The sequence below is a fragment of the Loxodonta africana genome, chromosome 21 (assembly GCF_030014295.1).
Source record: "Loxodonta africana isolate mLoxAfr1 chromosome 21, mLoxAfr1.hap2, whole genome shotgun sequence".
Lineage (NCBI taxonomy): Eukaryota > Metazoa > Chordata > Mammalia > Proboscidea > Elephantidae > Loxodonta > Loxodonta africana.
In genome coordinates this window covers 4709141-4736643 of record NC_087362.1, presented here as the reverse complement: position 1 = coordinate 4736643, position 27503 = coordinate 4709141, and the positions used below count along the sequence as shown (strand labels likewise).

The following is a 27503-nucleotide window of genomic DNA, read 5'->3' as shown; positions in this document are numbered from 1 at the left end:
GAAATGTTGTCTAGCAGCGTAGCTCACTAGAGGTTAGTGTGCAAGGTTTTTATTGGGGTCTGCTCACATAGGTAGCCACTGCCTGACCTGTGCCAAATTTCAGACTTCCAGAAAGAAAGCAGATGTTTGCCATAAATTATATTGTTTACACAAACAGATCAGGCACAGTGACCCACTTTTATCAGGTAAAGCAATGGGAGCCCTCCCAAGATCTAAGTTCCCAGAACCAGTTAAGAGACAACCTTGTAAACAGGTCTTTCACAGGACAGCAAGGTGGACCTGCTATGTTAACTCTTTTCTGCACACTCTGGTTCAGCCGCTTCTCCTAGTTCTCTCTCATTTTTCACCATACCTCATGAGTTCCATTTATTTGAATCTTCTGCCCCTCCTACTGTCTGCTGACTTCCTTCTCTCTGTTCTGGCTCTGCCCTCTCTACCATTATTTGTAAGTCTCCTGTAAAAACCATTCAAAGGGAGACCTTGGTTGGTCCATCCTGTCCTGCTGGACCCTGTGAGGCAGAGATCCAACTTCTGGCTACTCAGAGGCCTCTGACAAGCCTGTGAATTCGTTGTGCTTGCTTCAACCAACTATGAATAGGGAGATAGAATCAAGTGATGAATTCTACTCAGAATGTTCAACGAGCTCGTTAAGGTCTCAGGTAATAATAAACTCCTTTCCCAGACAGCAGTGTTGTTTATGTAGGGATCAAGAACAAAGAGAGATGATAAGCAGATTTACGCATATTGAGGAACCAGTGGTATCTGACAAAATGACCAGGTTATTGAGAGTGATCAATCCTAGATCGCAGCCTTGAGAAAAACATTCCCCATGCATCTGTCTAAAAAAATCTCTGAGCACATGTTATTTGGTTTCAGTCACCTACTAAATATAATCCCAATTGATTTTTATCCTTCCTTTACTCCTTTCTGTCTTGTCTTCAACCTAACTTCAGGCCTTATTTTCTAATACAATCTGTTTGAGAGTCAAATAGAACTATCCTTTATTTCCCAGAGAACATTTTGGATTTCTTAAATGTAGCAATTCTATTTGACTGGAATGCTATTTGACGGAATCACTACTCATCTTTCATGGTCTAGTTCAAATGTCACCTCCTCCAAGGAGCCTTCCTAAATCATCCCCAAACTGAAGTTATCTTTCTGTTCTTAGTGGACAAGCATGTGGTATGAAACAGGACATTAAGCATATGTTTCTTGGAATATTTCTAGCTCCTGCGACTCAATCAAAAGTTTTTTTTTTTAGTATGAATAAAGCTGTTTCATCTTCCTTAGGAACTAACGTATCACTTTGCATGGAATGCATAGTCAATAAATATGTTTTGAATGAATGGATAGATGAATCTGTCAGCATGCCATGAACCAGAATTATTAGGCTCTTACACCTCTCTTTCATCTGTAGTGACCTACATTGGACCAATTATGCTGTTTTTTTTTTTTTTTATGAAACTGGGTGTCAAATAATTTTTGAAATTTGAACTCTAATAAGAGGGAAACATTTACAGTGAAGACATCGGGTTCCCATTTCCCATCCCCACAGCACCTATTATATATTCACGTTTTATTGTCATCTTGCCTGGTTTTGACAGCAGCTCCATTACTTTTACAAGTACCATCAAACTGTATTATTCTTGATCCATTTCTGTCATTTGAAGGTCACATTAACAGAGGGATGAGAAATGCCGAGCACGGAGCTGTTAGAGATCCTGGCAAACATTCATGCTTCTGCTTGATTGGCAAAGTGGGAAAATGTCTTTCTGCCCCATAGGTTTTGTTTTAGTAGACGATCATATTTCAGAGGTGAAATATGAAACAAAAATTGAGGCATTTGACTGTAAAAAGTCCAATTTTATTGTGCTTTCCTCTCAAGGAGTGACATGCAAATTAAAAACCCCTGTGGTATGGAACTTATTGATCATACTACTAAATATTTGTATGGTGCCATATTTAGAAAATCTTTCAACATTGTCCCCACAGAGGTGGCATGGTCTTGCCTGACTTAATTACTTTAGTGATTGGTGTGTATGTGTGTGTGTACAGGAGGCACAGGAGGGGAAGTGTCCAGATGTCAAAGTAGGAAAATAATGAAATATGACATGAGCTCTGATAGATCAGTGTGCTTCAGCCTCCTGGCTTCTCTTCTAATACTGAACAGAATTTTAGTATAAGAAGACATATTGTAAGGTTACAGCAAAAGTGCACATCTTTCTCACTTCTTGAAGGAAAATGAGATCTGTTGTCTATAACTGAAGTCTATGGCTGAAAGATGCCATTAAATCAACAAAGGCTTTTCATCTCTTTAGCGTTCTTATTGCTACCTGACCCACTGGGTGTTCAACAGGTGCTGATCTCTGTCTCCCATCTCAGTTGAACTAAGTGGGAAGAGTGGCAAAATAAAGACATAATCAGCTTCGACTATTCTTCTCCTCCTCTGGAATTTAGACCTTGAATCGAACACCATTCCTGAAAATCAAAGAGTTTCTATTTCCTTTTCTTACAAATCAAAGAAAAAATTATAAATCCATGGATTGGAGTTTAAAGGTATTTGAGATAGTCCAATCAATTGGTTCTCAACCCTTTTAGACCCAAAGCTCCCTTTTACACCAAGTAGTTTATTACAAAAACTCTTGGGAAATGAAATGCATAGATGATATAACCTACTTATAATTTAAAAATTAATATAATGCAGTAATACAAAGGAAAAAGAAAAGTAAATTATAATAAAAGAATACACATCTCCATATGTAAATACGCATCTATAACTACACTACGACATCTTGCAGGTACACGTAGGGCGCAGTGAACGCAGAGCGGTAAATGCAGCCTGACAATTATATTAACAGCTCAAACACTGTGAGCAGATTTACCATCAGTAATGTGATTTGCTAAAACGATGGAAAACTCTTAGTAAAATTCTGAACAAAACAGAGTGGACCCCCCCCCCGCCCCTTTAACTGTATGGTTGTTGCTCTCCTGGAAATGTTAGTGTATGTTAAAACTTTGCCAAAAACATTTTGTGTTCATAATTAAGTGGAGTTAAGCTTGAATAATTATATACAAGATTTCTCTGTTGAAAATTTACACTAGAAAGATCTACTCAGTATGGAACCCCTTCTCTCCCTCTTTCCGATGTCCCAAGATTACTGGGTGTTTAGCATTCCCGGGTTCCACCCACTAGCTGATTAGAGTGCACCCAAACATTGTCACACGACAAACCACATTTCCATACATTTTTAAAAACCCCTGGGGTGTTTCTGCTTCTGTCGAGAGCTTCTGTAAAATTCGACACCTTTGTTTTATGAATAAGGAGACTGAAGCCTTGGAGAATTTAAGTGATTTATCTGAAGTCACATAGCTAGCAGAGAATATGTCTGAATTGGATCGTAAACTCAGGTTTTGGGCTATACTGAATCTGATCTTAGGCCAGCATGGAAGCTCAAATACAGGCAGTGTCAAGTGGAACAATGCTCCTGGGAACAATGGCTGTAACCTAGCCAAGGATTCTGTGTGCATGGGTTAAAGTAGCCCAGACAGACATCCCAAAGTATCAGTTTATTTCCTGAATGTGTATAAGCCAAATCTGCAACCTGTGTTCCTCCTAATCCCATCTATCGTCTTGTCTGTTTCTTCAGTCTTTCCTCCCACTCTTGGAAATGGATGTCTTCCAAGCCTTTCTAGTGCTTGAAATAAATTCCTTCTTCTGTCTGACAAACACATCATTTCTTCTCTGTATAACGTTCCCAAGCTTCTTCTTCATTACTTTTTCTATGAGTATTTTTTGTGGCACTTATGGGATTTCATGTTCACCTCCCCTGTGAATGCACTTTTGTACGTACTGGTTCGCTTTGCCTGTATGTCTGTAAAGACTATTTTCATTGGTTTTATCTATCGTATTAGTTGATAAATCCTAAAGGAGCAACTACTAATAGGGTGACTATGAGTCAGAATCTACTCGATGGCAACGGATTAGTGCCATGTTAAATACTCGTTGGCTACTCTGCAAATAGTTGGCTGATTTATACCAAACTAAAACTGGAGTAGCCATAATTCTACTATAAGGAATGACTAGATTATATAAAACATAAACATTTCCAGGTTTTGTGATGACTAGCAAGCTCATCTTGGGAATGCATTTCATGGCAATGATTATTGAAGTTACCAGACGTGGCTATTCTGTCCTGAGTTGCTATGGGCCATCTCCAGGGAGAATTCATGTAGCACTCTTCAAGTAGAGAGGTCATCCAATTAGTTCCTATGGCTCCAGGCAGAACTATACCTAAACTGTCATCAATTATTAACAACCTTCAGAGAAAGAGATCCTGCACCACCCGACAGTAGCCAGACCATTGCCTACCAGTCCCTATGTCAAGAATCCTTCTTCCCTCTACAGCTCACCAAAGCATACTTTTCATTTAAAATGGCTTATTTTTATTTTAACCTTATTGGAGAATAACAACTTTGAGTTAAGATTATTAGCATAAAACGAGCCATCAACTCGAAGATATTAAGCCACTCGTGGTTGTTCCCTTTCATCAAATTGAAGAAAAAAGCAGTCACTTTTCTCTTTCCAAACTCACCCCTGCTCTGCAAACTAATCTAACTGCATTGTGTTATTGTGGCTTTTTGTTTGTTCAACTGTCTTCTAGTCTACCTATTGCTGTTGATTTAACAAATGTCTATGGAGTACTCCTTGTGAAAAAGAGCCTTCCCAGGGGTAGGCTCTGGGAAGTTAGAGATTTTAAAAATATAATTCCTACCTTCAAGAGCTGAGTCTAGAGGGTAAATATCAAATGTTTTTAAGGATTTATTATTAAAAGTGCTCAGTAATATTTAATATACACATTAAGTAGCAGACAATTCTATCTAGCAATCAATATCTATTCCTGTCAATCCATCCGTTCTTTCATTCATTTAACAAATATCTACTTCCATATTTTGTTCCAGGCCTAGAGATGAGGTCACAGTGAATCAGAAAGATTTTAATCAAAATAGCAAATATATATATAGTTGCAAACTGAAAAGTGCTATGGAATAATGAAGGGTACCTGACCTAGTTTGGAGAGAAGGGTAGGAAGGAGTGGTAAGATAAATTGAAAATGATCATATTAAATTTAGTAGGAGTTAATTTGATGAAGGAGAAAGGAGAGAAATCTCCCAGGTGAGAAAACAATATTTGTAAAGACCAGAAAATAGGAAAAAGGACAAACAGAGGATGAAAGGGCCAACTTCCTGGCATGTGGAAAGCAAGAAGAAAAGATTGTATCTGGAGTTAGAATGGGAGTCAGGGGCCAGATCGTTTACTGCCCTGTGGGCCGTGAAATTATGGTTCCGTATACTAAAAAAAAAAATTGGAAGCCAATGAAGAATACCTTTGTGATTTTAAAATATCTGTCTGCCCTGTGGAGAACGGATTTAAAAAGTCTGAGTTAATGCTGGCAGGCCTCATGAAAAGTTTACAATAGGAAGAATATATTATAAATATAATTAGCATTTGATACTAATGACAATGAGAAAAACGGTGGATTTGAGAGTCACATAGGAGATAAAATGGACAATTCTTTTTGATGACTTGTATTGGGGTATAAATAAAAAGAAAGTATCATGGTTGTCTCCTAGTTTGCCACCTTGTTAAAAAACCATCAAATCGGTTCCGACTAATAGTGACCCTGTGTACAACAGAACAAAATACTGCCTGTTCCCTTGCCACCCTCACAATCATTACAGTGTTTGAGCCCATTGTTGCAGCCACTGTGTGACTCCGTCTTGTTGCGAGTCTCCTAATTTTTCTCCAACCCTCTACTTTAACACACATGATTTCCTTTCCAGGGACTGGTCCCTTGTATTAACATATCCAAAATACATGAGACAAAGTCTCACCATCCTCACTTTGAAAGAACATCTGGCTGTACTTGTTCCAAGATGGGTTTGTTCTTCCTTCTGGCAGTCCATGGTATAGTCAATATTCTTTGCCAACACCATAATTGAAAGGCATCAGTTCTTCTTCAGTCTTCCTCATTCACTGTTCAGCTTTCAAATGCATATGAGGCAATTGAAAATACCATGGCTTGGGTTAGTTCTTAAAGCGACAGATTCACTTTCCAACACTTTAAAGAGAGGTCTTTTGTAGTGGATATGCCCAATGCAATACACTGTTTGATTTCTTGACTCCTGCTTCTGTGGGCGTTAATTGTGGATCCAAGTAAAGTGAAATCCTTGACAACATCAATATTCTCTTCATTTATCATGATATTGCTTATTGGCCAAGTTGTGAGGATTTCTGTTTCCCTTATGTTGAGGCGTAATCCATACTGAAGGGTGTTTATAGTCTTCGATCTTCATCAGTAAATGCTTCAAGCCCTCTTTACTTCCCACAAGCAAGGTTGTGTCATCTGCATATCACAGGTTGTTAATGACTCTTCCTCTAATCCTGATGCCATGTTCTTTTTCACATAATCCAACTTCTTTGATTATTTGCTCAGCATACAGATTGAATAAGTATGGTGAATGTTCCTAAAGCCCACCGGACTTTCTGTAAGAAGTGTAGCAAGCACCAGCCCCACAAAGTGACACAGTACAAGAAGTGCAAAGATTCTCTATATGCCCAGGGAAAGCAGCATTATGACAGGAAGCAGAGCAGATATGGTGGGCAGACTAGGCCGATTTTCTGGAAGAAGGCTAAAACTACAAAGAAGATTGTGTTGAGGCTTGAGCGTGTTGAGCCCAGCTTCAGATCTAAGAGAACACTGGTGATTAAGAGATGCAAGGATTTTGAGCTGGGAGGAGATAAAAAGAGAAAGGGCCAAGTGATCCAGTTCTAAGCTTCATCTTGTTTTATTACCATGACAATAAAATCTTGAGGTTATGTTCACTTCAAAAAAAAAAAAAAAAGAAGAAGTAGAAGAAGAAACAGGCAGGCTTTTCCTTGAGTCTGTCGTTATAGAGAGTATGAGTGAAAGGATCACCAGGAGAGTTCAGACAGAAAAGGAGAAAGATCAAGAGTTTACTGGGACAGATGGAGCGCACAGCCATGTTCCAGGCCTGGGGAAGGATGTAGAACAGCCCGCCCTTAGGGAGGTTCCTGGTCAGTTGGGGAGACACATTACACCACAAACAAGGAACATGGTATAAAATATGTGTTTTTTTTTCATCATGAATCATGGGACAAATACATATCACCTGCTCCCTGATATCATGTGCCAAGAAGGATACATCATCACTTCGGTGGTGCACACCTTTCCTGACTTTAAACCATGCAGTATCTCCTTGTTCTGTTCAAACGACTGCCTCATGGTCTATGTACCAGTTCCTCATGAGCACAATTAAGTGTTCCGGAATTCCCATTCTTTGCAGTGTTATCCATAATATACTATGATCCACACAGTCAAATGCCTTGAATAGGCAATAAAACACAGGTAAACGTCTTTCTAGTGTTCTTTGCTTTCAGCCAAGATCCATCTGACATCAGCAGTGATATCCCTCATTCCATGTCCTCCTCTGAATCTGATGTGAATTTCTGGCAGTCCTCTGTTGATGTATTGCTGCAACCACTTTTGAATTATCTTCAGTGAAATTTTACTTGCATGTGATATTAATGATATAGTTCAATAATTTCTGCATTCAGTTGTGTCACTTTTCTTTGAAATGGACACAAATATGAATCTCTTCCAGTTAGTTGGCCAGGTAGCTGTCTTCCCAATTTCTTGGCATAGATGAGTGAACGCTTCCAGCACTGCATCCATTTGTTGAAACGTCTCAATTGGTATTCTGTCAGTTCCTGGAGACTTGTTTTTCCCACAATGCCTTCAGTGCAGTTTGGACATCTTCCTTTACTACCATCAGTCCTTGATTATATGCTAACTCTTGAAATGATTGAATATCAACCAATGCTTTTTGGTACAGTGATCCTGTGTATTCTTTCCATCTTCTTTTGATGCTTCCTGCATCATTCAATATTTTCCCCATACTGCAGCTTGAGGTTTGAATTTTTTCTAAAGTTCTTTCAGCTTGCAAAATGTCACACATGCTCTTCTCTTTTGGTTTTCTAACACCAAGCCTTTGCACACTTCATTATAATACTTTGTTTTCTCGAGCTGCCCTTTGAAGTCTTCCATTCAGCTCTTTTACTTCATTATTTCTTCCATTTGCTTTAGATACTACGCATTCAAGAGGAAGTTTCAGAGTCTCTTCTGACGTCCATTTTAGTCTTTTCTTTCTTCTCTGTCTTTTTAGTGACCTCTTGCTTTCTTTTTGTAGGATGTTCTTGATGTCAACCCACAACTACTCTGGCCTTCAGTCATTAGTGTTCAGTGCATCAAATCTATTCTTGACTTGTTCTGTAATTTCAGGTGGCAAATACTCAAGGACATACTTTGGCTCTTGTGGACTTGTTTTAATTTTCTTCAGCTTCATTTTGAACTTGCATATGAGCAATCAGTGGCCCCCAGCCTTGTTTTAACCGATGATATTCAGCTTCTCCATGGTCTCTTTCAACCTGTGTAGTCAATTTGATTCCTGTGTATTACATCTGTGCAGGTCCACGTGTATAGTCACCACTTACGTCGCTGAAAAAAATTCATTTGCAGTGAATATGTCCTTGGTCTTGAGAAATTCCATCACACAATCTCTGGCATCATTTCTGTCACTAAAGCCATATATCCCAACTACCAGTCCTTCTTCTTTGTTTCTAATTTTTGCATTTCAATTACCAGTAATTATCAATGCTTCCTGATTACATGTTTGATCAATTTCAGACTGCGGAAGTTGGTAAAAATCTTTAATTGCTTTATGTTTAGTATTAGTGGTTGGTGTACAAATTGGAATAATAGTTTATTAACTGGTCTTCCCTATAGGCTTATGGATATTATCCTATCACTGACAACATTGTACTTCAGGATAGATCTTGAACTGTTCTTTTTGACAAAGAATGTGATGCCACTCCCCTTCAGTTTGTCATTCTCAGCGAAGTAGACTGTATGATTGTCTGATTCAAAGTAGCCAATACCAGTCTATTTCAGCTCATGAATGCCTAGAATATAGATCTTTATGCATTCCATTTCATTTTTGACAACTTTCAACATTCCTAGATTCATACTTTGTACATTCCATGTTCTGATTATTAATGGGTGTTTAGATCTGTTTCTTATCATTTTGAGTCATGGCTTCTCAGCAAATTAAGGTCCTGACAACTTTACTCCATCATTAAGGCTTGACTCTATTTTGAGGAGGCAGCTCTTCCCCAGTCGTATTTTGAGTGCCTTCCAACCTGATAGGATCATCTTCTGGCACTGTATTAGACAAGGCTCTGCTGCAGTTCATAAGGTTTTCACTAGCCAGTCTTTTTTGGAAATAGGCTGCCAGGTCCTTCTTCTTAGCCTGAGTCTGGAAGCTTCACTGAAACCTGTCCACCGTGGGCAACGTATGGGTGGCATTTGAAATACTGGTGGCATAGCTTCCAGTATCACATCAACATACACACCACCACACTACAACAAACTGACAGGCAAGGGGTGGTTTGCCAGCTTACATGAGTGGATTCTCACCCACACTGTTCCCTCAGTGATATTAGTTTCATTGAATAGTGCACTATTTATCATCTCATGATTGCCAGGTTACAAGAGTGGATAAATAGTGTGTTGTTCAATGAGACTGGCTTCACTAAGGGAACAGTGTGGATGAGAAAATCATCAAGATCATTTTGAACATGTTGGGTTGGAGTTTGTTTTTTTTTTTTTTAATATGAGAGTTCAGGCAGGTATATACTTGGGTCTGGGATTCGGAGGAATGTCTGTGCATGTTATTTAAGCTTGGAGTCATCTGAGTATAGATACAAATTTAAGTCATGGGTATGTATATATTTGCCCAAAGAGAGTAAAATTTAAAGTAAAGGAGCCTAAGAGTATTTGGAATCACAACTTTGAGGAATATAAGCCACACAGAAAAATATTAGTCAACAAATATGATTCAGAAACACGAACCACCAAAGAAGAAGAAACCAAAATTCCAGATAAGAAAGAAATTCAAGATAGACAGTGGTCAATACTGCCAGCATGCTGAAAGTCCAAATAAGATGAAGATTGAAAAATGGCTGCTGAATTTAATAATAAGGAGATTTTTTTAGTCAGCATACAGTATAGTGATGTAGGCAAAAGCCAGATTGGAGCAGACTAAACAGAGAGTGAAAAGTGAGCAAATGATATTAAAGAATATAAACAGCTTTCTAGACAAGTATTTCCATGAATGGAGGGAGAAGTAAAATAGCGTAACAGCGAGGGTGAGAGGGAAGAGAGGTCCCAGGAGAGATGTGCACTTTTCTATAATGATAGGAAGACTCTTGTCTGTGAAGTTACAGAAGGCAGAGGGAATAATCAATAGTAAAAGGTTCTTGAGAAGGTTAGAGGGAATAGGATTCAGTGTAGTTAACTTTAACTTGAAGGACATATACCTCCTCTATTGTTATGGGAGAAAATAAGGAAAAAAGTGGTTGCAGAAGCAAATATATTTTTGATACTGGAAAGGTAAGTTAGTTCACATCTGACCACGCTATTTTCTCCAAGACTTTGGTGCCCAGGACATGCTGAACCTGATGAGAAATAAAGGTGAAGGGATCACAGTTTTGAGGAGAATAAGATCTAAAATAATCACTATGAATAGTATCAGAAGGAGTTAACCAGAGAAATAAGCTAGGATTTGTAAGCAGCGTTGAAGGTCTAGTCAAGGTTGGTTATGCTTACTTCATTTTAACATCTGTGTTAGTCTGGTTATCTTGAACTATTATTAAGTTATTGTAAATAATACAACTTAGTTTTTTTTTCCAGCTGAATGCAGCTGCCTAGAGATAGACAGGTAGAAAGTGAGTATTTGAGTTCATTGAAGGAGCTCTGGTGGTCCAAAGGTTAAGCACTCAGCTGTTAACAAAGGATCAGTGGCTCAAACCCACCAGCTTCTCCAAAAGAGAAACATGTGGCAGTTTGCTTCTATAAAGATCCCAGCCTTGGAATCCCTATGGGACAGTTCTACTCTATCCTGTGGGGTTGAGATGAGTCAGAATCCACTTGATGGTAATAGGTAAGATTGAGCAATGGCCAGATAGGGATAAGAGGAGCAAGAATGTTTAGATTATTGGTAAAAGAATTATTGAATGGACCATGAAATCTAAGCTGGATAGAGAGGACAGGGAAGTTTGTTGGGTTGGGGGAGGGGGCGTGCAAGACATAGAATACATAGGGCGAATACTTGGGGACTGGAGTCACAAATAGGTTGAAGAACAGTCATGGTAGGAGTAATTGTATAATCAAACTGTAAAGTCTAGGAAATTGTGATCAGAAAATTAGATGCTTCACTCTGTGATTTTATTGGTGGGGCAATGTCAGTAAAGACAAAGATGAAGGTTATATAAGGGAGAGAGTAATAGGGAGAGAAATTCACGGAATATGTACACCTAACTTAATTTACCCCTCAAATGTAAAATAGTTGAGAACAAGAATCATATCCTATACTTTTTGTCTGGCACATGGAATAGATTAAACAATATAACCATATTGAATCAATAGAGCTCTTTAATTTGATATTATAAACATTAATAATTACGGTGGCAAAACTCTAATATTTTTCGTAGTATAAGCATTTCGTTTTTTCCTCCATTATGAAAATATAGAGAAAAGTCATTATAACTTCTTACTCCTTTTTTTTATTTAACCTGAGGGAATGATTTCATTAGATTAGCATTTTATTCAGAACAATAACAAAAGAAACTTTTTTCCCCAATTGTACATTTATAATAAAAAAAATAGGTAGAAAAAAAAACTTTTGTTGTGAAAGAACATATGTGACTGACAGCACATATGTGACTGACAGCACATATGTGACTGACAGCACATATGTGACTGACAGCACATATGTGACTGACAGCACATATGTGACTGACAGCACATATGTGACTGACAGTATATGTGTGACTGACAGTATATGTGTGACTGACAGTATATATGTGATTGCAATTAGGCAGTAGTGGCATTATTGAGAAGCCATCATACCCATTGCAATAACATACTGAGTAGAAGAATGGCTTCCATTATGTTATGAAATATCTATGGAATTTCTACCATGATTGTATTACTGGGAAAGAAAGAGGTCCTAGCAAGGTCCCAGCAAAACATCCTTGTGTTCTATTCTATAACTTCCATTATCACATAAATTATATATATTTATGTGTGTGTGTGAACTACATTTAGTTTATAGTACACATAGACTGTGATCACGACTAAAATAGTCACTGCCTAGGTAATATTTGGAAACCCTGGTGGTGTAGTGGTTAAGTGCTACGGCTGCTAACTAAAAGGTCGGCGGTTCAAATCCACCAGGTGCTCCTTGGAAACTCTATGGGGCAGTTCTTCTCTGTCCTATAAGGTCGCTATGAGTCAGAATCGACTTGAGGGCAGTGAGTTGGGTTTGGTTTTGGTTAGGTAATATTTGGAAACCCTGGTGGTGTAGTGGTTAAGTGCTAAGGCTGCTAACCAAAAGGTCAGCAGTTCAAATCCACCAGGCGCTCTTTGAAAACTCTACGGGGTAGAGTAGTCTGCCCTATAGGGTTGCTGTGAGCCAGAATCAACTCGAGGGCAACAGGTTTGGTTTTTGGTTTGTTTGTTTGTTTGTTTGTTTTTTATGAGGAGCCCCTGGTGGTGTGGTGATTAAAGCACTTGACTACTAACGAAAGGTCGGCAGTTTGAACTCACCAGCCGCTCTGCAGGAGAAAGATGTGACGGTCTGATTCTGTAAAGATTATAGCCGTGGAAACCCTATGGGGCAGTTCTGCTCTGTCCTGTAGGGTCGCTATGAGTCAGAATCGACTCCACCGCAATAGGTTGGTTTTTGTCTTGTTTTATGCACTGGAATCGACTTGATGGCATCAGGTTTGGTTTAAGTAACATTTCAGTTAGATAAATGAAATCTTAATTTTCCAGTCAAGAGATCTTTAGTATGTAAAGATTGAGTCCTGCCTCATTAACATAAAAGCCTCTAATTCTACCTCCTGAACATCATAGGGGTTGGATTTACAACACACAGGAAAATGGTATCAGATGACAAAGTGGTGGGCAATAACGGAATCGTGGGAATCATAGCCAAGCTGATGCACGTTCTGAGGGGACACAGTTCAATACATGACGATCGGTGTAGAGCATTGATACTGACTCTCCAATTCAGAGTTGGGTGGTTACTTTTCAGGGTCCTTGCCTGGCACAGTGGTTAGTTAAGAGCTTGACTGCTAACCAGAATGTTGTCAGGTAGAATCCATCAGCCGCTCCTTGGAAACCTTATGGGGCTGTTCTGTAGGGTTGCTATGAGTCAGAATTAACTCAACGGCAACCGTTTGGTTTTTGGTTTGGTCTTTGGCAGAGCTGGAGATATTTGAGATACATTTACGAAGCAATTTTTTTGTATTTCCATTGCATCTTATGAATGTGAGACTAATATTCTGTGAGAGCTGAAAGATTTTATTTTCAATGTCAACAAACAGTGTTTAATTATGAACCCATAAACCCTGAACAGATCTGCTTAAGGTAAATAAAAATAATCTGTTCACGTAGAATTTTTTATTACGCCTTTCAAAGTTTATGTGAAAATTTTATAGGCCTCTTTCTTTGTTACAAATATGAAAACCAGGAACGGAACACAGGGTGAATAATCTATGCAATTCTTTGTAGTTTTGACAATCAGTTGTAGTTACCAGTCAAAATGTATGTGTACGTAAAATACCGGTTACCTCCTCTTTGAATTCCTTAGTCTAGATATTTAATTCTATTCTTCACATGGTACAGCACCATCATAGAAGGAGAGTACCGACAGTATGGAAAAACATGCAAAGGAAAAACATTTCTCCAGCAATCTGAAAGAACCATTCAGCTAACACTGTTCAAGTTATCTTTAAATAGGCTGTGTTGCCCTAAGTGCCCATTCCAAAGCCAGCAAAATATGCAGGCCCAGTCAGATCCCACTGAGAAAGCGGAAAGTGGATGGATGCTTCTCACCAGCCACTGCAGCTGATTGGGCATCATGCAAGCTGCAGGGACTTCTGCTATTGTTGCTATGGCTATTGCTTTTTTTAAGCAAAACAAAACTTGAGGATAAATGTGCAAACCCTTCTGTCTAAGAGCTTCCTTTCAAAGAAATACTGGAGATGTCATGTATTAATTAGCCTTGAGCCAATGCTTAAAACCTGTTGAAAATGGCGTTCATGGCAAAGTAAGAAAGTATCAGTCTTACCCCAGTGATATTAGTGAGGAATAGCTTAGTAAGAACCATGTGACAGACAAGCCTTTAAGGAAAGTCATCTTAGTTTTTGTGATGTGATGACAGGTTCAGCCTTTTGACATCCTAATATTCTGATCATTTTTCCTGACTGAAATATCATGCCTGGGCAGGCAGGGAGTTATGAACTGTACGAATGAGAAAGCTGTCTCATCCACTTGACACAGAAGTACCTGTATCGCCCTTATTGTGTTAAGTGTGCGTGTACGACCACTCAGTAAAAAGCAACTTGCCCTTCAGCTCTGGAGTTCCCAAGTGGTGCACACGGTTAAGCCCTTGACTAGCAGCCAAAGGGTGGTGGTTTAAACCCACCCAAAGGCACCTTTGAGGCCAGGCCTGGTGATCTGCTCTGGAAAGGTTGCAGCCTTGAAAACCCTGTGGAGCAGTTCTGCTCCGCACACGTGGGGTCATCATAAGTCAGAATTGACTCGACAGCAACTAACAACAAACTTCAGATCTGAATGAAGAATGGTGTGGATCACAGGGAGCTTTTTAATTTTTTTTTTTTTAGTAATTAGCTGAATCTCTTTAAATATGTTCCTGCCTCCAGTCAGTTAGCTAAAGTTGTTCATTCCAACTTGGAGGGAATTAGGGTACACAATAAAGGCATGTCAATCGATAAATATTACGGCGGGAGAAAAGAAGCATCTCGATAGAAACGGAGAGGGGAAGTGTAGACACTTTCTCTTTCTCCAGACATGGTGTATGTTTTTAAGAAGTTATTTTACACTTTAAACTCATTTAAAGAGTTACTTCTTAAATTAACTTCAGAAATATTTGAAATTTTAAAGGGTTTGAATTTTTCAGCCCTAATTTTTTATTGTTCGCTAAGCCAAGTGGATATTTCCTTATATTAGAGTTCATACCATGATTCATATTTTTTCTTTTTTAAAGCTATATTGCGAGAAGCACAGAGACATGCGTAATTAGCAGCATCCTAGAAATGATTTGTCCTTAAATATATAATGCCCCAGAAATATAGAGATGTTCTGAAAACTTAATTCCTTCCCTTCTCATCCTTGGAAAACAACTGATGTTACGAATATTTTAATATTGCTCCCTTTGAGCTATTTCATACTACAGTGTTCTAAAAAATTATAAATTACTTCACAAACAATAGATAACTCCATAGACTCTAAAATATAGGACCATTAAACTACCATTACCTTTTGTGATTCATGGACTTCTCAGATAATAACTGGAGGGCTCATGCCATTAATGTACCTTTACTAAAAACAGTAAAATCAAGGAGTAGGTACCAAAAAAGTCATTAATGCAATTATGCTTCCTTTATTAAATTTTATGATTAAGCGCATAGACCAAAAAATAACTATCTCCCTTGTCATTAATATCCCCACCTAATGAAGTGCATCTGAAGTATTACCTTGCTTTTAATTCCCCAGCTTATTTAATTTAGGGACCAAAACACACAAACATACACATACACACAGGCATTTCAACACTGGGGCCCTGGTTACCAGTTCTGTACCTTCTTTATCATTTGATGACAAGCACGTGGATTTTGAATGTAAGAGCTGAACAGATACATGTGCAACTAATCAGCGGTGATATCTCAGAGCTTTGGAAGGTCCAGGGGAATGAATGATGGAGAACAGAGAAGACGGAAGGGCATTCTAGAACTGGTGATCTCTTACAATGGTCAGAATGAGGCAAGTGGGCCTAATCAGTGTCTTGACTCTCCATACATGTGAAGCACACTTTGGTCTTTGCTTTGAAAGTCTTCCTTTCTCTCCCTCTTCCTATGAAAATCCTTCCTTATTGCTCCCAGGGTGGTATTTCTAAAATAAGTTTGTATTAGCATTGTCTTAGTCATCTAGTGTGCTGCTATAACAGAAATACCACAAGTGGATGGCTTTAACAAATAGAAGTTTATTCTCTCACAGTCCAGTAGTCTAGAAGCCCAAATTCAGGGCGCTGGCTCCAGGAGAAAGCTTTCTGTCTCTGTCGGCTCCAGAGGAAGGTCCTTGTCATCCATCTTCTCTTGGTCTGGGAGCATCTCAGCACAGGAACCTCAGGTCCAAAGGACACATTCTGCTCCTGGAACTGCTTTCTTGGTGGTATGAGGTTCCCAATTCTTGCTCCCTTCCCTTTCCTTTTTATCTCTCAATAAAAGATGGTGCAGGCCACGCCCCAGGGAAACTCCCTTTACATTGGATCAGGGATGTGACCTGGGTAAGGGTGGTGTTAACAATCCCACCCTAATCCTCTTTAACATAAAATTACAATCACAAAATGGAGGACAACCACAGAATAGCTGGGAATCATGGCCAAATCAAGTTGATAGACACATTTTGGGGGGGGGGACATAATTCCATCCATGACAAGCATAAAATGCACATATAACTTTGTCGCTGACTCGCTTAAACACCATCAACATGCCCCAGTCCTTCCAGAACTGAGTGTAAACTCCCTTGCGAGATGGACAGAAATTGGCCCTATTTACTTCTCCAGTCCAGTCCTAGCACTTAGTATACCCCATGTTACATTTTGGTGGCAATAAGGCACACACCACGCTTTCATAACCTCTCTGAACTGTGTTCTGGAAGTTTTCTCTGTCGGCAAGGCCCTTTCCTCTCTTCACATACTTACCCTGGAAGCCTCAGCTGAAGCATAGCCCCAGATTGGGCTCAGCTGTCCTGTGTGCCTCTACATCAGCCTGTACAGACTCTAGCATATCAATGTCTGTAATTTATCAAAATGATTTGTTAAAAGGTCTGTCTCCCCAGTCAGAATATAAAGTCTTCAATGTTAGGCACTGTATCTTAGGTATCTTTCTATTCCCTAAAACTGAAAACTGGTTGCCATCAAATCAGTTCTGACTTAGGGAGACCTCACGTGGTTCAGGTAGAACTGTGCCCTCTGACTTACGGAGACCTCACGTGGTTCAGGTAGAACTGTGCCCTAACTGGTTGCCATCAAGTCAGTTCTGACTTAGGGAGACCTCATGTGGTTCAGGTAGAACTGTGCCCTCTGACTTACGGAGACCTCACGTGGTTCAGGTAGAACTGTGCCCTCTGACTTACGGAGACCTCACGTGGTTCAGGGAGAACTGTGCCCTCTGACTTAGGGAGACCTCACATGGTTCAGGTAGAACTGTGCCCTAACTGGTTGCCATCAAGTCAGTTCTGACTTACGGAGACCTCACGTGGTTCAGGTAGAACTGTGCCCTCTGACTTACGGAGACCTCACGTGGTTCAGGGAGAACTGTGCCCTCTGACTTAGGGAGACCTCACGTGGTTCAGGTAGAACTGTGCCCTAACTGGTTGCCATCAAGCCAGTTCTGACTTACGGAGACCTCACGTGGTTCAGGTAGAACTGTGCCCTAACTGGTTGCCATCAAGTCAGTTCTGACTTAGGGAGACCTCACGTGGTTCAGGTAGAACTGTGCCCTCTGACTTATGGAGACCTCACGTGGTTCAGGTAGAACTGTGCCCTCTGACTTAGGGAGACCTCACGTGGTTCAGGTAGAACTGTGCCCTCTGACTTACGGAGACCTCACGTGGTTCAGGTAGAACTGTGCCCTCTGACTTACGGAGACCTCACGTGGTTCAGGTAGAACTGTGCCGTCTGACTTAGGGAGACCTCACGTGGTTCAGGTAGAACTGTGCCCTCTGACTTACGGAGACCTCACGTGGCTCAGGTAGAACTGGGCCCTACTGGCTTTTCAGTGGCTAATGTTTGGGAAGTAGATCACCAGGCCTTTCTTTCAAGGAGCATTTGGGTGGATTTGAACTTTCAACCTTACAGTTAGCAGCAGAGTGTGCTAACCGTTTGCACCACCCAGGGAGACTCCTACTCCCTAGACCTTGGTTAACATCTAGGTTAGACCAGTGCTTGGTTCCTGGCTTCCCAATATGTAACTAATGTTTGTTAGATTGAACCAATACTCGAACCCAGAGACATGGCCCTTTTGTATTCCATCTATCCTACCTACTACCATCCCCTTTCCCAAAATCCTTAATGTCATTGAATTGTTTCTTTACCATCAGTTACATTATCTCATGTGATTAGTTCAGTATTCTGTACAATAGTGAATCAAACCATTAGTACAGAGGTAAGAACTGAAGCAAGGAGACAGGAAGTGATTTGCTTCCCCAGATTGCCAGTCAGTATAGAGCCAGAGTCAGATCTTAAGTTAGTCTCTCAACTCTGCCTTCCTTCTCTCCTCTTCCTGGCCTCCCCTCTCTTCTCTCCTTCCCCTTGGTCTTCTCTTCCCTCCCTGCCTCCTTCCCTCTTTTCTTCTCTCTCCCATATCCATGAAGTAGAAGGATCATGAAGTTGCCTGGACTTGTCTAGAACCCTGCTACCTCTCCCTCAGAGGCTGCATCCGGACGTTTCCCCACCCCCTCCCCTCCATACACACAGACGCACACTCCTCCCAACATGCCACGTATTACACTCGGTGGCAGCTGCAGTGTGGAAACTACGCCTACCTAGAAACATTTTGAAATGCCAAGTTGTTTTAAACTTGTATGATTAATTCAAATAATAACCTTTCACTAATACCATCAGCTCTTGATTGTTCACAAGCCATTATGAAAGGTGTGAGCTCCCTGCCTGTCAGGCTTCCCCCGCCCTCCTCCAGGCTCTGTGGCTGCTCTGCAGGGGGAGGGCCCTGGGGAACAAAGAGCTGGGACTTGAAATCAATCCATTGTTCCACTTGTTATCTGCTCTGAAAAAGGCTTTGCAGAGAAAAATGTTGCTACTCTGGTTGGAAATATGGTTTGGAAATTACAGCAGAAAAAAGAAATATATATATATATATTTTTTATCTACACTATCCGTATTGCTGATTTCTGCCTGTCTTCAAGAGATGGGCACAAATGTAATGCTTATGGTGGGGAAAAAAAAAAAGCTCTTGTCAAAGACAATAAAAGCTCTTTAATTGTTTTAACATTTGAACTATATTTAGTTCCCAGTTATTTGCAGAAGTCTCTTTTTAAGTTCTTTTTAAATTTTTATTTTCTAAAGAGGACACACTGCTATGGCTTAGACCTCTTTGACTTTTAAAAAACCTTTACTGATTTGGGTCCAGAAATTCCTTGAATTATTGATCCGTTACCTAGTAGAACACTCAAACATTGAAACAAAGAAGATCTCAGACATTATCTGGGCTCTTCTTTTTTTCAAAGAATGAAACAAAGATGCAAAGAGCCGATTGGGGGGTGCCCCAGGTCATATTCTCTCTCCTTCACTCTAAATCACCCAGGGAGGCAGGGTCAGTTACTGCTGGAGCTAGATTATTTCTGCACGGCTTGAGTACTGCAGAATCAGCTGGAATTTAGTATTCTAGTCAACACATTAAATTTAAACAATATCGTATTGTCCGTGATCGTCTCTCACTTCTTAGCAAACACTTTTGAAAGACATGATATTTCCTTGGGTAAAATATTATATTTTGATTCAGGTCTGTGACACAGAATGAATTGTACAGGTGCAGTTTTGGCAATTATTCTAACTCTTTTCTTCAGACTCTTTTCTGCTTTACTCCTCACACTCACTAGGAAACAGCCATTCGTTTTTCACAGTTTCTTTTATACCCAGGCTTCCATACATTATCCTGGAATCCTAAGTAGGTTCTGAGGCTCCCCACGTCCAGCGCATCAGGTGTTACAGCGAATGTTAATGTGAGCATCCTTGTTCTCTTGAAGAAATGATGACGTGCTGAGATGCTGGTGAGCTGAAAGTGCTTAGATATGCAGAACTAAATATTTTTTGCAAGGATAGCTCTTTCTTTAAATCTTATCCATAGCAGCTTTATTTCCTACATCTATCAGGCAATAATTTTCTAGGGGAAATATAAATCCTAAAATGAATTCATTTGTTACTTGGGTGGTCCTAAAACAGAAATCAAGGCCTAATTGAAACAGTAAGATATGGAAAATTCTGTTTCACCTTATGAAGGAATCTTTGCCCAAATAATTATTACATGTTATTCTCCACTGATAGGATATAGCCGAAATTAGGTCTTTTTATTTTATTTTATACAATTCCTTCAGTCAGTTCAGTAGATAAAATACAAACTTAACTCCGCCCCCCCTTTTTTCTAGACTCTTTGAAAGATGGTAGAGATGATCCATGAATGAATATAGATGATCATATTATGACACCAGGGCTTCCAATATAGATTATAGTTGGGATTGTTTTCAATTTGTGTAGCAAAAGTCTCTCAGCCTAAAGCTAATTACAGCTGTGATACAAATGTTTTCCTTTGTATGTGAAGTACCCTGAGTCCTCCCCACCACGGTCACCAGAGATAAGGCGCTCTTCCTTGTAATATTGATATTTTGCTTAGTCCTGGGTCTGGCACTGCACCAAGTACAGTAGACCCGAAAAATCTGGGATAGTCTACGGGCAGGATTTGCCCTGGTGGGTGAATACCTCTAGAGAAGTATCAAGAAACACAAGTTTTTGGTTCTCAGCTGTAAAGAAATTGTGGTAAACTTGAGTATCCAGACCTTCGTGTTGATCCAACTTCATGGCTTTGCATCTAGAAGCGAATTCTTCTGTAGTGACTGATTTAGACAGGAGTGAAAATGCTGGCATTCTCCTTCAAAACTTGGCTCCAGGAGAGTGGAAGGCCACCATTTAAGCTCTTTACTTTTTAGTGATTCTGTTTGCAGTTTACAAACAAAACCTGAAATTCTATTTTCAAATGGTCTTCTCTATCAGACAGGGTAGTAATATTTATATTTGCAAAAAACTTAGATTTATATGTCAAGCACATATTGCCATGGATTTCAGTGTCTGCATAAATCTTGGTTACGAAAAAGTATCATTTGCCTTTGTGTTTGGATAACTACAGGAATATTCAAGACTGGTGTTTTCAAGCAATACTGCATTGCTGTTCCCTATCGCTTTCCCTTCTAGATGGGGCAAGAGTATGCTCAAAGGCAAGGTGAAACCGTGACTGGCCTGTGGAGGGTCAGTCAGAAGGCTTTGACTGCAAAACTCCCATCAGCCTGCCAAAATACATGGCAGGCTTTGAGTGCCATAAAATCGCCTCGACTCCCGAATTCATTTTTTAGCAAGATAATAAGAAGCAGAAGTAGAAAAAAAATCAACCTGTGGTCTAAGTTGACGGAACTTTTGGAAATGTTTCCCCCATCTCTTTCTGAGGCTGAATACAGCAAAACCCCTCATGACGATAGGCTCAGGAAAAAAATACGTTGCTCACTTCTAAATACTGTCTATAGCTAAGACTTATTTATATGAATTTCCAAAGAATGAACAAAACGCATTCTCTTTAATGTTTCCCTACTGCTCCTGAAAATAAATGACTCTGCCAAGATTTGCAATGGTGCTATCCATACCCCAATGATAGGTGCTTTGTTGAACTGCCTCACTTGCTGGCATAATTTCCAGAAGTTAGGCTTCTAAGTATAAAATATTCTATGTTTGTCCTGAATATTTTGCAGTGTGAGACAAGCTAGGTACAATTTATGCTGCAGCGTGTCCTACAGGAACTGAGATGTCCCCCCACACAGTGCTGACGGTGGGTCTACAGTAACTTATCGCACACCTTTCCGGTGGCTTACTTCTACCTCTAACGTTGTTCAGGTGTCCCCTTGCCTCTGAGGGACTGTTTGCATACATTTAACAGAGTGCAGACCTGGCCACATTTGTTTCTAATGTCTAATTAGATATGAGGGAACCTTGACTTTAATATTATGCTTTAAATTTAACTCCGGTGAACTGGGACTGAAAATGATATTACAGCCTATTAGGTATGATCTGGAAAAATAGGCATGTAATTTGTAGTATTATTATTACAACCCCTTTTACTGCATACGTTTCAAACACTATTATAAAATGAATGTCACTACCGTTACATTTTTGACATTTTAAATGAAACTGGACAAGAAGTCATAAAATTTAAATAAAAGAATATTCTATATTATTGAAGTTAAAGCCTATTCATTCCCCCATAAACCTGAAAGTCTGTCTTTAATCTGTTTAGCTAGTTAACTAATCGGTTTTTGTTAATGCCGTGGCAGATAATTCCGCATGGTGTATGAAGCATTTCTTATTTAGTGAAGATTAACCATTAAACGTTAATTGGCATTCACAATTTAACGATAATCTCCTGCACAAGAGACTTTCATTTGCTATTTATAAGTGTTAAAAGACTACATACAAGCATTGTATTTTAAAAAAAAGTCCCCAAAAGTTTCTTAGGCTATGCTGGTATGTTCAGTTTCATTTTCAACTTTTATTGTAAAGTTCTCAAATAAGTTTCTAAAATGCCCTGTGATAATGGTTGGGGGCAATGGTGTTTATGTCCAGGAAATACAGAAACTATAGCCAAAAAAAAAGACTTAAAGTGGCTAGCTAGGTATGCCCAGTGACTTAGGCATTTGATGGGATAGACTTGACCCTGATTCCTGAGTTACAATGCCAATTATTACCACTAGAATCAGTAAGGGAACAAGAAAGGAGGGAGGGAAGGAGATAAGAAGATTTCAGGTTATACTGATAAACTCATTCAAATGATCTTTTTTTTTTTTTGAGCACCTACTATATCCTGAGAATACGATTGTGAATAGACTCAATTCATGGTATCATGGAGCTTGTATTGAGGAAAACCAACAATAAACCTGAAACAAGGCAATAGTTGAGATGCCTTCCCATGGTGGTAAATGTACAGGAAATAAAGTCAGATAATGTAGCAGGGCTAGAAGGGGAAGAGGCAACCTTGACAGAGTGGGCAAGGAACTCACCTTGAGGAGTTGATAGCTAAGATGGAGCCTGGATTATGAGAAGAATCCAAACGTTCTAACATTTGCGGGTGGGGGGTGTAGTTTGTAAATGGACAGGGCAGGGTTTCTAGCAAGCTAAAAGATTTGGGGACAAGAGGAAATATGGTGTGTCCAAGAAGCACAAGAAAAGCCAGCGGAGTGCAGCATAAACGGGGTGAGTGGGATGAGACGGAACCAGGAGATAGCTGGTGCCTTAACAGCTAGCCACTTGCAGTCCAGGAGAACAGGTTTCGGTTTTATTCGGTGGTATGCTCATAAGTGCTTAACAACCAGCTGGGGGCTGGAGAGGGGGATATAGATGTGTGCATTTTATTCATACATGAGTTTATTACAAATTCTACTGATATGAAAGATGGGTAGCATCCAATACAAATAGTAATAAAATATAAAATAGCCGTACTGTAAGTTCCATATAGCCAATTGACTGTCACAGAAGAGTTTGGTTTGATTTTTGCTAAACTTTTGTTATCTGTAGCCAGCCTATGGTTGCAACTGATGGATGAGTGTAGTCTCAAAATGAACACTGGTAGATATTTTTATCTACATTAGACATAATTTCAATGGCACTGAGATGAAGCTGGAACAACAAAAACACATGCTGAACTTGACTCATTCATCAATTATGTGAGTGACTTCTTTGCTGAAAGGCAAAATCGTTTCAAAATATTGGAAGATAGTTTCCTCAACTTTTTTTTTGTGATACTCAAAAGGTAACATCTTCAGACTCAACACTCTTTTAAGCATAGTCTATGTTAACATTTTCTCCATTACTTTCATTATGTCTAGCCATTCAATGAGACAGCAGTAGTTCAGCTCATGAACTGTAGGGTTTTACCAATTTCCGTGGTGTAAATGCCCCTGCTGTTCAATGTGACGTCAGTAAATGTGGAGTTGGAAGAGATTCAAAGTGGCACACCATAGTTTGTTATTTACACCATGTAAACACAGTAGAAGCAAATAATCTTAAGAGCTTAAGTAATATAAAATGTGGTGCAATACAAGAGAACTGATGAGTTTTAAGTTTCTAATTACTTTTGTTTTTAATATAATGCATATAATTGTAAGAGTATATAATTTACATTTTAAGAGTGGCTGTGTTTAACAACAGCCTGAGAAAAATTGAACAATCTACATTCACAAGCTAATATGGACTAGCCATCATTCCCTCAGTTATATGTATAATAGTTTTTCAGAAGCAAAAATGGAAACAGAATTCTCTGATAATATTCTGAGTGAAAGATGATGATGGTTTGAGTTAGCATGGAGGCACTGGAGGTGGTAGGAAGTAGCTGAGTTTGGGGTCTGTTTTGGAGGAAAAGCTGGCAGAATTTACTGACGGAGATAGCACTGAATGTCTTAACTCCCTCATGTTGGTTTGAATCTAGAACTTTTTTTTTTTTTGGTTGGTTTTTCTCTACATCTGTAATTATGTTTCTGTCAATTTTAAGCAATGCAAGTAAACATCAAACGGGTGAGCTCATTTAACATTAATCTTTTAACAATTTACACAAAGTTATTAAAAACTGGAAATGAGTAAGTCCAATTAAAGCAGCATTCAGGGATTTGTGGAAATGTAGAGAGTTGTGTTCTGTTCTCGAACTGCTTCAAAATCCAGATGTTCTTCCCTTTGCTTTGCTTTCCTTTGCTCCTCTTTAAGTACAGGCTGATGTTACTAGATTAATAGCTGGCTATATTTAAAAGAAACATGTGCAAAATCAATTCTTTGGAATGGTGCAGCTCTCTTGTAAATTTGATGATGGCGCACCTCTACACGAATAATGGAAATGCTTACAAAGAGAATTCTGTTTCCTATTTACGTGGTCAGATCCTTATTTTCAGCTATATTGCCTATTAGCATATGGATGTATGATTTCTTTCAGGAGGGACTGAATGTTTACTACTTATTGGCATAAATTAAGGTATTCGGAAAGATAGAAAAGTTCACAAGATCCACATTTATTTTCAAGACTAATATAATTATAGATCTGTTCTTTAGCTTTCATCCTGATGTAGTGTTAACAATATAGCCCATGTTTTTTTCAGTAATTAAAGGAATTATGAACATACACTGATGCTCCGTGAACATGCCCCACTGTCTGTGAGTGGGTGTTAAAAAATTTCAATAAGTAATGATTTAATTAACCCTTAAATTGGAATTCAGATTAGAAATATTATTCATCCTTGTGCTTGTTATTACTACTGAAATGAGTCAGCTCATTTTTTCCTACATTTGTGATTAAACATAAGCTTAGAATTGATCCCTTCTGTTTGGCGAACATTTTTCAAGAATTAAGATTGAAATTGACTCCCTGGTTTAACTAAATAATGTTTTCACACTATCAATGCATCATCGAATGTCTAAAACTTAAGTCACAGACAGCAGATCAATGGTGTCTCCTTTTCGTTCTGAATAGAAATGTGAGTTTGAAGAAAGTAAATTTCCAGAGTGAAGAGATAACCCCCCAGAGTAAAAGTTAGTTTCCTACTAATTCACTTTGCCTTTTCAGGTGCATTTTGCAAGGTCAGTTAGCAGTAAATAACTGGAATCCCACTTTCTATCAAGAGTGAAAAGCGCCCTGTGCTGTGAGGGCAGGAGATTCAGATTTCAGTCTTGTGTAGTCTACCAACTATGTGCTTAACCTTGGGCAGGCCTTAGGTCTGAACTTTATTGCCAGTAAAAATAAGGGAGATTCATAGACCCCTCCAAACTCCCTGAGGAAGTTACTGGGCTGAGGGCTGGGGACCATGGTCTCGAGGGACACCTAGCTTAATTGGCATAACATAGTTTGTAAAGAAAATGTTCTGCATGCTACTTTGGTGAGTAGGGCCTAGGATCTTAAAAGCTTGTAAGCGGCCATCTAAGATACGCTTGCCGGTCCCACCCTATCTGGAGCAAGGGAGAATGAAGGAAACCAAAGGCACAAGGGAAAGATTAGTTAAAAGGACTAATGGACAACAGCTACATAGCCTGAGTCCAGCACAACTAGATGGTGCCCAGTTACCACCACCAACTGTTCTAACAGGGATCACAATAGAGGATCTGGGACAGGGCTGGAGAAAAATATAGAACAAAATTCAAACTCACAAAAAAAAAGACCAAATTGACTGGTCTGACAGAGACTGGAGAAACCCCAAGAATATGGCCCCTGGATACTCTTTTAACTCAGTACTGAAGTCATTCCCGAGGTTCACCCTTCAGGCAAATATTAGACAGGCCTACAAAACAAACAATAACACGTGTCGTTCATCCATGTATGTGAAACTAACTGGGCACGCTAGCCCGGGGGCAAGGATGAGAAGGCAGGAGGGGACAGGAAAGCTGGACAAATGGAAATAGGGAACCCAAGGTCAAGAAGGGGAGAGTTTTGACACGTCACAGATTTGGCAACCAATGTCACAAAACATAAAACAATATGTATATTAATTGTTTAATGAGAAACTAATTTGCTCTGTAAACATTCACCTAATGCACAATTAAAAAAAAAAAAAAAGAATGAACTTGATTTCAAAGATCTCTTAGATTTATAAAATAATCCCAAGGTTTCAATTTATTACCATTTGGGTTTTCATATCATATATCCATATATATATATATAAACCTGGTGGCATAGTGGAGTGCTACAGCTGCTAACCAAAGGGTTGGCAGTTTGAATCCGCCAGGCGCTCCATGGAAACTCTGTGGGGCGGTTCTACTCTGTCCTATAGGGTCGCTATGAGTCGGAATCGACTCTACGGCGCTGAGTTTGGTTTTTTTTTTTTTTTTGGTTTAGATATATATACATATAAAATCTGCAAAATAGCAAAGTATTGTATACTGAATGCCTGCAAATATGCTTTCCTTCTATACACGTCAAATATTTGAGGAAAGCGCCGGCCTAACCTTCAGCACGTAAAGTCCAGTTCCCACAATGAAGGTATCATGCGAGGCAGTTGGAGACAATATTCATAGCACATGTGTCTGAGGTAAATAATTTATTTGGCTAAATGTTTGATGACCTTTGGAAATAATTATTTTCAATATGTTTTTGTTTTCATTGTTGCTGGATTTTGTTTGCTGCACTGAATATCAATAGTTACCTAAGAGATTCACTTCTCCTTTTTCAGTGGAGCCCTGATTATTATGGTGTGGATTATTTGAAAGCACCTATAATCTACATTTAACTTCTACTACTACTAATTATGGAGCCCTGGTGGTTCAATGGTTAAGAGCTTGGCTGCTAACCAAAATGTCTGCAGTTGGAATCCACCAGCCGCTCCTTGGAAACCCTATGGGACAGTTCTACTCTGTCCTAAAGGGTCACTATGAGTCAGAATCAACTTGACGGCAACGGGTTTTGGGTGACTACTAATTATGTTGTTATTTATTTATTTTTTATTAAAGGTCTCATTTCTAAGGAAAAAAAT

General features: G+C 39.3%; 1 protein-coding gene across 1 annotated transcript; it reads left to right on the top strand.

The window, feature by feature from the left end:
• Positions 1-6153: 6153 nt before the first annotated feature.
• On the top strand, positions 6154-7470 carry LOC100658876 (large ribosomal subunit protein eL42-like). Its single transcript, XM_003415827.3, has one exon. It carries the CDS (start codon positions 6513-6515, stop codon positions 6831-6833), a length of 321 nt encoding a protein of 106 aa, XP_003415875.1. The 5' UTR covers positions 6154-6512; the 3' UTR covers positions 6834-7470.
• The last annotated feature ends 20033 nt before the right edge of the window (positions 7471-27503 follow it).

Coding starts and splice junctions, on each gene's coding strand:
- LOC100658876 (XM_003415827.3), top strand. CDS start 6,513: ATGGTGAATGTTCCTAAAGCCCACCGGACTTTCTGTAAGAAGTGTAGC.